Source organism: Zootoca vivipara, chromosome 2, assembly GCF_965207765.1.
Source record: "Zootoca vivipara chromosome 2, rZooViv2.hap1.1, whole genome shotgun sequence".
In the NCBI taxonomy this organism is placed as follows: Eukaryota; Metazoa; Chordata; class Lepidosauria; order Squamata; family Lacertidae; genus Zootoca; species Zootoca vivipara.
Window position 1 is genome coordinate 39,573,131 of NC_142584.1, and position 12,790 is coordinate 39,585,920.

A 12,790-nucleotide genomic window follows, 5' to 3' on the forward strand; every position below is an offset into this window, starting at 1 on the left:
CAGGGGTGCACAAGCTGCGGCCCTCCACATGTTGTTAGACTATACCTCCCATCATCCCTGATCACTAGCTATGTTGGCTGGGGCTGATGGGAGTTGTAGTCCAAAAACATTTGGAGTTTGGCAGGTTGTGCACCCTGCCTTAAGTGAAGGCAGAGAAGAAGTAATTTTGAACCAGCCATGTTCACTTCATGTGCATTTGCCTTCTCCAGGAGCCAATCCATGTGAGCATTTTGGAAAGTGTGTGAACACGCAAGGCTCCTTCCGGTGTGAGTGTGGACGTGGCTACACAGGTCCCCGCTGTGAGACAGACATCAACGAGTGCCTCTCCATGCCTTGCCAGAATGATGCTACCTGCCTTGATCGCATTGGCGAGTTTACCTGCATCTGCATGTCAGGTGAGTTTCCTGGCTTTGGGGAGCAGAATGTCCTTCCTATCCAGGACTGCATCTTGGATAGCATGAGATGTGGGGAGAGAGTAGGTAGGCAACAGGACATGCAAGAATTGAGGTAAAAATCCCTGCTAAGTACGGGCTCCCTGAGTGGGCTTAGATAAGTCACTTCTTATTTCAATTTGCTTTTAAAAGTGAAAATGTCAGTGACCTGTTTCAGAGCTGTTGTGAAGCTCTGTGAAAAGTGTAGATCATTCAAAAAATGTTATGTAAATGACTGTAGAGCGGCCTCTGCTCTTGGGCTCCCTGAAGCTTCCTGTCCCAAGTATCTTGTCTGCCAGGTGTTAGCATGCCTGACTGATCTACACTGAGGCTCTATGGAGTGACTTTCCTTTTGCTCGTCACATGTTCTAGACCAGGCATCCCCAACTTCAGCCCTCCAGATGTTTTGGCCTACAACTCCCATGATCCCTAGCTAACAGGACCAGTGATCGGGGAAGATGGGAATTGTAGTCCAAAACATCTGGAGGGCCGAAGTTTGGGGATGCCTGTACTAGAAAATTGAGACAGGAGGGATCTCTCAGACTATGACACTTCCATGTCTCGTTGGCTGTGCCTGTTCTTTTTTGAGTATACCAGCAGGAAGTTTCTTTCACACTGCCTGCTCCTCTTAGGCCTGGATTCTCCAGTGAGTGGGTGGTATTCTCTAAACTGAGAGATGGGGAGGGGGGGCAGAGAGACAGAATACAATAGTTAGATTGGTATGAGACTGTTGTGGGGATGGCCACAAGGTATAGCAGTCTAACCTGCATCTTCCCCTGCTGGATTCCAGGCTTTGTATTCCCCGCAGTTACAAAGCAAGAACATGTTCGGTTTGCACTTTCAGTAGAGCTGGCAAATACAGATTCAGGAGAAGGGCCCAGAAAGGTGCAGGAAGCAAGATATTATTGTGAATAGTGGAGGCTTCGTCCAGGGTCCCTGGAGGAGTATTCTGCTGTTTCATCTCCCCCGCCCCCCTGCCCCCAAATGGCATTGCAATTCTGTGGGCTTGGGATGAGGAAGAAGCCGAGATCCTTAGAAGCGGTTTGGTGGCTGAAGAAAGCATATACATATGGAGGAATCCCTGGAAAGTGAGGGATGACTATACAGCTGTCCCTCCTCCCATTGTGGCATAGCTATAGGACTGGGGTGCTGGGTAAATCGATACAATGTTCATACAGACAGTGGGAGTGCAGCATTGTGCTTGGAATATTAATGGTGGGGCCGGCCTGGCGGGTGATGTGAATTGACTGTGCTTTGTGTTTCCGTTACCCCATATAGGGAGGAACATTCTCCTTGCTTGCTCACTCATTGGTTAATGCTGGCTTTTTGTATATATTAAAAAAAATCTGGGGGAGGGGTGGGTCCTGCTAGCTGGGAATGGCTTTGGTCTAGGGGCTAGAGAACTTTGTTTTAGTGTTGCAGTACTGCGCTTAACCTAGTATTGTTGCGTTCTGGAGTTGTTTCCCCCCAGGATCAGGATGGAGCAAGAGTTTTGACGTATCGCCTAGATATTTGGCAAGCAGCTCCAAAAATTAGGAGCCCAGCACACAGTGGAGTGCCTCTCCTACAAAATCACCCTCCCAAAGCGGAAACAGGAAATCTTAAAAAGTTTTTGACTGGGATGTGGAGTGTTAGTTTGAATGCTCTTATACTGCTGGGTTGGAAAGCAGTTCTGGAAAGCAAGTTTTTTTGTCTGTGTGTACTCTCAATTCTTGAAACCCAAATTAGCATTTGCACTGGTGCATCATCTCTGACTCTTGTTCCCGTATTGCCTTAGCTCGTTACTCCTGCAGTCCTAACAGTTCTAGAAACTCAGCTCCTCTCCCTACTGCTAGCCTCACATCTTCAATTCTGTTCATTGAGACAAAGTGTTGCACCAGACACACGTAACCAAACTGTTCCAAGCTCCTCCACATAGCCTCAGTTCTCCTCCTTTTTAATGGTGTAAGCTCCAGAGCTACATCACCCTCCTATTCCTCTTACGTCACTGGAACTTCCTCTCACAATTCCCAGCTTTGTTTATTTTATCTGTTGAGAGAAGCAGAGAATTCAATTCTCTCCCCCCCCCCACTGTTCTCTCCCTCTTTCTCTTCCATCCCCTCATTTCCTGCCAAGGAAGCTTCTTACTTTCCCATTCCTTTTTCCCAATCTGGATGGAATAAGCAAGGGGTGTGGGCATATCTTTTATATTAGAGTTGCCTACCCTGTAGCTTTCCAGGTGTTGTTGTATTCTAACTCCTGTCAGCACCAGCCAGGATGGGCCATGGTCAGAGATGATGGGAGTTGCAGTACAGCAACACCTGGAAGACTAAAGGTTCTCCACCCTTCCTTTCTACACAGTATCAGAGGCAAGAAGATTCTCTGCCTCAAGGATACTTGGAGGAAGTGGGCTATGTAGGGTTATTGAGTCACCACCATTTTAGGTTTTTCTCTACTACCCCCAATGATTTGGGAAACCTGGCTCTGGTGAGCTAGAACGACGAGATTAGAAGCTGCCTCCACTTTTGGGATTTCCCCTTTGCATAGAGATTTCTCTCCAAATTGGAAACAGGAGTTTGCCTGTACAGTACCTTCATCTCTGAGGGGGTGGTAAGAGAATGCAACATTTTGTGGGAGGTTTCTCCCACTTACCTTAAGCAAGCTCTGCCCATTGAAGAGGTTCATATGGAGACAAATTTAAGTGCCTTCTTACGTGAGAAAATTCTGCCCCTCCTGTCTCCACTTTGGCAGGGAGAGTAGCTTAAGGGAGTGGAAATGGTGCCTCAGCCAGGAGCTGAGACTGATACTATAAGGCTGTAGCAGCTCAGATCCTCTATGAGTAGTCAAGGAAAGTGGGGGTGGGCCTCGATTATTTCCTCTGTGCTGCTTGCCAGCAAACTATTCATCGGAGAAGCAGACTTCACTGTTTTTATTACAGTGGCGAAGGGCTGGGAATAGCAAAGCCTGGAGGGTTAGTCATGCAATTCTGTGCCTTTATAGCTGCAAGGATTCCTTGGAGCATGTGTACACAGACCAGCAGTTGGGCAAATTCAGGGTGGTCATTCTTCTATTGACCAGAGCCTGCTTAACCTCCTTGCCTAGAGAATCGGGTTACCGTTGTGCTGACCTTATGCATGGCATGTCCAGTGCCTCACTTTTGCTCCTTTCTGTTATGACTGCCTTTCTAGACGGAGGACTCATAGCTCAGCGGTAGAACACATTCTTTGCAGAAATGGTCAGTCTTTGGTTAATAGACAGTCTTGGTCAAAAGAGCAGTCCCTAAACACCTTAGAAAGTGCTGCTAGTAAGAGTAGATAATACTGGGTTAGATAGACCTACGGCCTCACTTGGTATAAGATAGCTCCGGCTGTGTATTTTTGCACCCATAATTTATGTGTGCATTAACTGCTTTATTTTGTAATTGCACATTTTATTGTTGTTAACCTACCCTGCGAACTTTAGGTAAAGAGCAGGTATGAATTTTAATAAAATAAATCAATAATAATGTGCCTGGTGTAATCCTCCTCCCGCCAAAAAAACCTTTTTGATTTCCTTTTCTACCACTGGTTCCAGCTGCTGGCTGTTTTTTCATCTGTTCTTTGTGTTCTTGCAGTTCTCTTATCAGGAACACGTAAGCAACTTGACTGTCGAGCCAAGTATTATCTACTCTTAAGTGGAAGCAGGGTTTTTAAGCAGAGGTCTTTCACATCCCCTGCTTCCTGATTCTTTTAACCTGAAGATGCCAGGGGTTGATCCTAGGATCTTCAGCATGCAAAACATGTGGCCCATCACTGAGCTGTTGTGACACGGAAGGAGCGGGAAAAGAACTTCTGCTTAATTGAAAATGGAATAAGTTCGGCAGTTGCACAGATTATATAAACATTGCTTTGGATTAGTTGAACTAACACATGATCAAGTTTGATGCATGGCATGCTTACACCACCATCAGTAAAAGTGGTAACAGCTTACTTAAGACGGTTGTGTTAGGATAGGTGCTGTATGTACCATGATGGTAAAGTGGGGATGTGGGGAAATAATAGAGAGGAAGGAATGGGATGCAGGGAGACTTGTAGAGACAACAAAGATGGAGTTGGAGTTTGGGGGGAATTCCCCCCCCCCTTCTTCCTACTAGATGGGCCTTAAATTGTCTGTCTGATCATTTTCACCTCTTTAAGTTAGTAACTATAAGGAACCAGCTTTAAAAATATGGATTTTGTTTTTAATGCCTTGCATTTGAACCGAAACGCTGTACTTTATTGTGCACCTTTGCCATGTAATAATAAGCTAGTATTCCTAGGCGTGAGCCTGCCAGGATGAGATGGACCCCTTGTCTCACTATGGTTGTGGTGCTACAGTGCTGGACACACGGGTGAGTCTAATCATTGTAATAACAAATGGTTCCTCTTGGTTGCAGGTTTCAGTGGCACTTACTGTGAGATCAACATCAACGAGTGTGAGAGTAATCCCTGTGTCAATGGTGGCGTCTGTAAGGATATTGTCAATGGATTCAGCTGTACCTGTCCCTCCGGTAAGCCCAGGGCTTTTTACAGCAAGGAGATAAATGGCACTGCATCGTTCTCTTACCTGTCCTCCCTGCCTGGCATAGCACAGGTGAACTTGAGCCTGTTCCCCCACAGGGCTCCTTCTCTGGCCTCTTAAAATATTCTGCAAGTTTGTGCGTATCTGAAACCTGCCCACACATTACTTTGATAAAGCTGGTGAGCATCTGCCGTGCTTGTAAGGAGCCTTGCTTTCATCCCTTCTCCTGATGTTAGGAAATGTCTGCCCCTTGTGTGAATTCAGCTGCGTGTGCTGAATTTGAGTCTCTTAAGTTGAGCTGTGCTGTAGTTTTTCATGAGCTCACACTGCCCCTTGTGCTTCCTCTCCTCCCTTGCACTGTGTACAGTTTGTGTAAGTTTTCTTAGCTGAGCTAGGAGTCCAGCTTGGGGAATTCTTTGTCAGTGCATGGGATGCAACTGTAGCCCTAAGGAGAGTGTGTTCAGCTCATTCCCCAGGACTTGCTCCGCTTTTCTGCTACCAAGCGGGTGGGGGGCCCTGTCCTCCATTCAGTTGCTTCCAGGGCTGATTGACAGACAGGCCTATAGCTTGCTGTGTGGGAGCTGGGACAATGGTATCTTTGTTCCCCCAGCCTGTCGCACAGGCCCCTGAACCCAATTTACATGTGGGGCAGACACCGCAAAGCCCCCTGTGGAGAGGAGGGGGAGAGAACATTGAGAGCCTTTGCTTTAGGCCTCTGGTGGTGGGGCTGGGCTGTGCAACCAGGATGAAGTTTGAGGACTCCTGTCCCACATAATTTTTCCTCCCAATGCGAACCTGTTTTCTCTTTATCTGGAGCTTTCAGTCCAAACTATCATTTTATTCGAGGCTTGCTCTAGCTGTGTACCCACTTCAGACACTTAGCTTGAAAACAAGTATACACTCAATTCTTTTGCCAGCCTAGCTTGTGCCCATTTCAGACATGCTTGTAAAGTCCTCTGTTAACAACTGGGAGCTTCCAAGTACACAAGCTTTTCTCACTCAGCTCTATGTGAAACCCAGCTAGGGAACAAGAGGTGGCTATACGTATAGCGCCTCAGCTCTTCCACTGCAGCACTGAACGTCCATTCCCTGCTCCTTTTTATATATAGCGCAGATGTTAGTGTAAGATTCTCATTCATCAGAGTGGATAACAACAAGTGTTCTTTCTCTCTGTGTTGTTTGGATCTTCTCTTGTGTATATTGGGTGAAATGCAACACGCATGTTAATGTTGCCAGATTGAGTGCATGTTCCTCATTTTGTTGGTACATCTGGTTTGTTTGACTACTTTATCTTTCTGGGTTCAGGCTTCTCAGGCTCCATGTGCCAGATTGACATCGATGAGTGTGCCAGCACACCATGCCAGAATGGTGCAAAGTGTGTGGACCGGCCCAATGCCTATGAGTGCCGTTGTACAGAAGGTAATTGCTCTCTGCAATGAGTTATTGCCTTCCATGCTCTTCTGTGCTACTGGAGGGGGGACTGTTTCAAGTCATGAGGGTGTTGTGATGACAACTGCACAAGGATTATTAGAATCTGATGCAGTCGAGAGAAAATTTTCCCCAAAACATCCTTTACATCTGCCTTTCATGGGTGACTTTTTTTTGAGAAGCTCAGGCTGGGTGTGATGTGAGCTTCCTTCCCAATCCATGGTCCTTCATCTTTGAGCATCTTTTAGGGAAGGTGTCAAATCACTTTCTAACTTTGGTATCAAACCTTCAGCAAAATAACTTCTCTATTCCTGATTCCCAGATAGTTGTGAAAGATCAAATTGATGCTTGTGGGGGTTCTGTTTTATTTCCTTTTAGATGACTTTGGTTTAAAGATGAGCACAGAATTTAGCACCATGAAATTCCTAAGGAAGCTTATTGTGTTCTGAAACCTAGTGATGTACAGTGCATGCCACAACACATCACAAAGAGAACTAATATTCCCATGAATTAAAGGAAATGGACTTGGGAGAGTAGGATTTTTTTTAACAGACTGCAAGAAACTCCTACACAGAACGGCTTTTAGGATAAGGGGAAAGGAAGCCAAATTAGTGCACACAGTTCATTCACATTGTGGAATGGAGAAAGGAGGGTTAGGTTACTCCTCATTTTTTGTTGAGTTTCTTAATTGATGTATCTAACTTGCTTGATAAACATGAAGCGGCATCCCTTCTCATTTGTTCAGACACTTAAAAAAGGACAGTAGATGCATATCTGATTGGCTTACGAAACAATGACTCTCAGTCTGAAAATTACAGGGTTCTTAACACAAGCAGTTTTAAGTAAAGGTAAAACAGAAGATGGGGGGCACTAGGAGAAGGGGACGACAGAGGATGAGATGGTTGGACAGTGTTCTCGAAGCTACGAACATGAGTTTGACCAAACTGCGGGAGGCAGTGGAAGACAGGAGTGCCTGGCGTGCTCTGGTCCATGGGGTCATGAAGAGTTAGACACGACTAAACGGCAACAACAACAAAACAGAACTAACAGTAGTTGTGGAAAAAAATTAATGTTTTGCTTGCTACATTTGGGTGTTTGGATGCATCTTTTCAGATAAATAGTAGTTTAGGAAACATTGGGATTTTCTAACATATTAGAGAACTGTATCTGGATGGACCTAAAGGTTATGAAAATGGGAGGGAGGGGGAAACCTTTCCCCAGTCTTCTGTGTGCATGAGTTGCTACGATGCTGATGCTGATTTCCCCTCTTGTTTACAGGTTTTGAGGGGCCTTTGTGTGAAAGGAACATTGACGACTGCTTTCCAGATCCCTGCCACCATGGCACTTGTGTGGATGGCATTGCTAGTTTCACCTGCACTTGTGCAGCTGGTTACACTGGATACCGCTGTGAGAACCAGATCAACGAGTGCCACAGCAATCCCTGTCAGCATGGGGGCAAGTGCATTGACCTGGTGAATAAGTACCTGTGCCACTGCTTGCAGGGAACCTCAGGTAGGGCATCCCTCCTCGCTCTCTTTCTCTGCTTGCTCTCATTTCTTACATCTCCCAGTCCTATCCAGGGCACTTTTAATTTATTTTCTTAGAAAAATGTATAGACTGCTTAATCAGAAAACCCTCGTAAGTTGTACGTATAATAAAGTTATCAATAAAAACACAAGATAAAAATCAGCAAAGTAAAACACACACACACAAACACACAACTAAACGAATGCCTGGGAAAGCTTGCTGCAATAAAAAAAGAACAATATAATGAAGGCACCTGCCTGGTGTCAATAGGCAGGGAATTTGAAAGCACAGGTGCTGCCACATTAAAAGAGAGACTCACAAATACAGAGTAAACATTACACGTCACATGTAAAATGCAAGTTTTGCAGATCAAAGCAGCAAAATAGGCATGTATGGTGCGAATCAACCCCCCCAATAAGCTAGATGTAAGTTGTTAAGAGCTTTTTTATATGTGAATACTAAGCTTGTTTTAAGCTGTCTGCTTTGCGTGCATCTAATTTGTGTGATGTCAGCTGGCCAGCTGCCAAGCATGTAAAGCTGCAATCGCACAAGTTAAATGTGTGCAAGTTGTGAGTCTGCTGTGCTGCTGTGGCCAAGCTATCCTGGTCCAGATACGGGTCACTGCTGTTGCACCAGCAGAAGCTGGGAAAGGGCTCTCTTAGCCACCGAGCACAGCTGGACCTCCAGTGACAAAACTGGATTCAGAAGCACCTCCAGGCTGTATACCTACTCCTTTGGAGTGAGGGAAACCCTCTCCAGGGCAGGAAATTGTTTATTGAGTATCAAAAACGCAAGGAGATCAAGAAGAAGGAGCAAGCTTGCACTCTTTTCCTGTTCTTGATAAAGGTCATCCCATCAGGCCAGCCAAAGCTGGAACGGGTCTAGATAATCTGTACCTGCCACAACCCTCTTTACCACCTCCCCCCCCCCGCAAAAAAGTGAGTGCCTGCAACTGGACAGTAGTTAGTCCAAATTAAAGAGCCAGCTTCTTTATGAGTGGCCATACCCCTGCCTCTTTCAAGGTGGCAGGGACCATCTCTTTATGCAACGAAACATTAACCATTTACTATGGTTCCTATTGGGCAGAATCCATTGGTGATGCATAGGAAGCTATAACAATTTCCCTTTCATTGCATCTCAACCTACTTGCACCAGTTCTTTCCACTCTATACATGTCACTCAGCCAAGACAGGAAAGAATTTCCAAACTTGCTGTGGGGCCATTTGATGTAGGGCGATTGCATATTTCTTCAGGCCTGTGATATATCCTTTTCTCCAAGGTGCCAATTGTGAGATCAACTTCGATGACTGTGCCAGCAACCCCTGTGATTATGGCATCTGCCGCGATGGCATCAATCGTTATGACTGCATCTGCAAACCTGGATTCACAGGTGATGGCTGGGAGGATGAACTGCTGGTTGGGAACAGGGCAGAAGTAGGGGAAACTGAAGAGGCTGCAGCTTTAATCAGGAGAGAATACCGTGGCAGAATATGCATGTAGGCGGCAAGTGTTTGGCTTTGAGGTAGCATTGCTCAATAGTTGCTATAGGATTTAATTCATGCCTAGTGAAGGGGACAAAGCTGGATGAAAGCAGCAAGAAGTTTCTTCTTGGCCACTCTGTTGCTGAGCAGTCCTTTCTCCCACTTAGGTCCCCTGTGCAACGTGGAGATTAATGAATGCGCATCCAACCCCTGTAAGAACGGTGGCACCTGTGTGGATGGTGAAGACGGCTTCTCTTGCCTTTGCCCTGAGGGATTCCATGATCCACACTGCTATTCAGAAGTGGACGAGTGCAGCAGCAGCCCATGTGTGCATGGCACATGCCACGACAACATCAATGGGTGAGAGCTGATTACCCCAATGCATGAGCTGCTGCGTCAGGAGTAGGCAGGCTTTGCTCCTATTGTTCCCATGAGGTGGCTCTGAAGACAGGAGTGGATTAAGCCACTTCCTACAGGCTGGTCAAATGGGCTAACAATGGGTGGTGCTTCTTGGAGGGAGTAAGAAAGCTTTCCCTCTTCATCCTTTCCCCCCTTCTTTCCTCTACAGGTACCAGTGTAAGTGTGAGCCAGGCTGGGCTGGCACCAACTGTGATGTGAACCACAATGAGTGTGAATCTAACCCATGCCAGCATGGAGGGACGTGCACTGACTATGTCAATGGCTATCGTTGCAAGTGCAAAGAAGGCTTTCAGGGTATGCGTCTATAGCTTCCTTGCCTTGCTTTTGTTGCCCGTACTTTACACCATGCTCAATCTCTGTCTAGCTCTTCTGTAACCCAAAATACATATCTCACCCACATACTGTTTTGCATCTCTTGCCATCTCTGGACAATACTCTGCCTGTTGTCCAAAGTTATGCCTTCTATGTAACCTTCAGTGTTTGAGCCATCTAGATCAGGCTTCCTCAAACTCGGCCCTCCAGATGTTTTGAGACTACAATTCCCATCATCCCTGACCACTGGTCCTGTGAGCTAGGGATCATGGGAGTTGTAGGCCAAAAACATCTGGAGGGCAGAGTTTGAGGAAGCCTGATCTAGATCTATGAGGGATTTGCAGTTATCTGAACCCAGCTTTCCCCCGGTTCCATTTTCTGGTCCTTTATGGGAGCTAATGTTGGTTGGTGGCATTACTAGTGGGAGAAAGATTCATCTTCAGGGATATCTGTGTTCATGGGGACCTTAATGCTTATCTGGTTCTTCTGCAGGGACCTACTGCCAGACCAACATAAATGACTGTGCCTCCAACCCTTGCCTCAACCAGGGCACCTGCACTGATGGCATTGCCAGCTATACCTGCATCTGTGACTTGCCTTACACTGGTGAGCTCTGTGGGTGTTGGGGAACACCTGAACATCTCCTGCAAAAACTTAATGCTTGTTAGCAGACTGATCTAGGGAAGGGACTTTTATGGCAAAACCCATGCCAGGGTTGCAGTTGGGAAGGGAGGGATTAATAAGCAGTAATTGTTTGTACTGTATGCCATGTTAGAAATTCATATTCTGCATTTTAGCCATTCATTGATAAGTACCGTAATGCAGATAATGACTGAAAGACAATGGTGTGATAGTTAGGCCACAAATAATGGATGGAGAATATCTTAAAAGATTGGAAGTCAAACAGATTTCGTTCCGGAAATCTGTTCAACTTCCAAAACATTCGGAAACCAAGGCACAGCTTCCGATTGGCTGCAGGAAGATCCTGCAGCCAATTGGAAGCCGCGTAAGCCATGTTGGACGTTCAGGTTCCAAAGAATGTTTGCAAACCAGAACACTCACTTCTGGGTTTGCAGCATTCGGGAGCCAAAACGTTCGACTTGCAAGGCATTTGGGATCCAAAGTACAACTGGGTGCTCTAAAGGGAGAGCGCTTGGAGAGCTGAAATAGATGTGTGTGGTGAGAGAGAAAGAGAGACTGAGAAACAAAATGATAAGGAATCACATGTTGCCTTTACTATGCTTAGTTCTTAGGAATTGCCACTGTGCATGCTGAGTTCAGGCGATAGTGTCACAACATGGGTAGGGAGAAGGATCTGAGTCACTCATCATCTGGTGATGTCACAGGCATTATCCAATACCTGTAGATGCCTTTGGCATTTGTGCAACTTCCATTCTGCAAGTCACTTTAAATTGCAACAGCATCTGCTTTCTGCAAACCACATTTTAAAAGCAGCAATATGTCATGGTTAGGGAGCCTGGAGATGAGTATAAACAAAAGTGCTTCCTCGAAGAAAGACATCTGGATCCATGCAACAAATGACTGGCAGCTAAACATTTGTTACTCTATAAAGTGACTGACTGACTAGGAAGGCTCTTGAATTAACTTTATTATATTTACCTTATGTACAAAGTTTAATTCTTACTGACATCACTTTGTGGCTAGACATTTGGTCTCCGAACTTGATTTGTATTCCTGTAGAGTCTAAGACATGTGTTATATAGTTCAGAATAAGATGGCTATTAGGCCAGTGGAAATCCAAACAAGTACCCTTATCTATTTCTCTTCCCACAGGTCGGAATTGTGAGAATGTGCTGGCTCCCTGTTTCCCCAATCCATGTAAGAACAATGGTGTCTGTGACCACACACCTGACTATGAGAGCTTTACCTGTGGTTGTGCACCAGGCTGGCAAGGTACCCAGACTTATGAGCCACGTTGTTCTTCCTGTACTTTTCTGAATATTGTGGCATCTAATCCTAGGAGCCTATGTGCCAGTTTTAAATTTTAATTTGTTTTAATTTTGGGCTGGCTTTTAAATATAAAGGCATTTTTACTAATTTGAGTTTGTATTGCTCACTGTCTTGAGTGTCTTTGGATGGAAATGTGAAAAAGAAATTTCAGAAGTAAAACTAAATATTTTTACTTGGTTTGACATTCTTTTATTGATTTTACTTCACAAAATACCTTTACCAGAAGATCTGCCATTCTAATATGGCATAAAGGTAAAGGGACCCCTGACCTTTAGGTCCAGTTGTGACCGACTCTGGGGTTGCGGCACTCATCTCGCGTTATTGGTAGAGGGAGCCGGCGTACAGCTTCTGGGTCATGTGGCCAGCATGACAAAGCCGCTTCTGGCAAACCAGAGCAGCACATGGAAACGCCGTTTACCTTCCCGCTTGGAGCAGTACCTATTTATCTACTTGCACTTTGACGTGCTTTCAAACTGCTAGGTTGGCAGGAGCTGGGACCGAGCAACGGGAGCTCACCCCGTCGCAGGGATTCGAACTGCCGACCTTCTGATTGGCAAGCCCTAGACTCAGTGGTTTAATCCACAGCGCCACCTGCGTCCTGTGGCATATTTAGCAATATTCCTGATAGTAACGTTGTGATTGGATAATCTAATAATTTTCTTATACCTATGCATTCTGTGTGATTGATTATATGATAGTAGA

At 45.6% G+C, this 12,790-nt stretch overlaps 1 protein-coding gene across 4 annotated transcripts in view; it reads left to right on the forward strand.

Annotated features, from left to right (window-relative positions):
* The window catches only part of NOTCH3 (notch receptor 3), a 61,366-nt gene that overhangs the window by 31,942 nt on the left and 16,634 nt on the right, over positions 1 to 12,790 (forward strand). For all 4 annotated transcript variants that reach the window (XM_035104778.3, XM_035104780.3, XM_035104779.3 and 1 more), the window contains exons 8-16: positions 210 to 395; positions 4,825 to 4,938; positions 6,255 to 6,368; positions 7,656 to 7,889; positions 9,184 to 9,294; positions 9,553 to 9,745; positions 9,954 to 10,099; positions 10,610 to 10,723; positions 11,912 to 12,031. In XM_035104778.3, the coding sequence (XP_034960669.3) occupies positions 210 to 395; positions 4,825 to 4,938; positions 6,255 to 6,368; positions 7,656 to 7,889; positions 9,184 to 9,294; positions 9,553 to 9,745; positions 9,954 to 10,099; positions 10,610 to 10,723; positions 11,912 to 12,031 (1,332 nt within the window). The remainder of the gene's footprint in view (positions 1 to 209; positions 396 to 4,824; positions 4,939 to 6,254; positions 6,369 to 7,655; positions 7,890 to 9,183; positions 9,295 to 9,552; positions 9,746 to 9,953; positions 10,100 to 10,609; positions 10,724 to 11,911; positions 12,032 to 12,790) is intronic.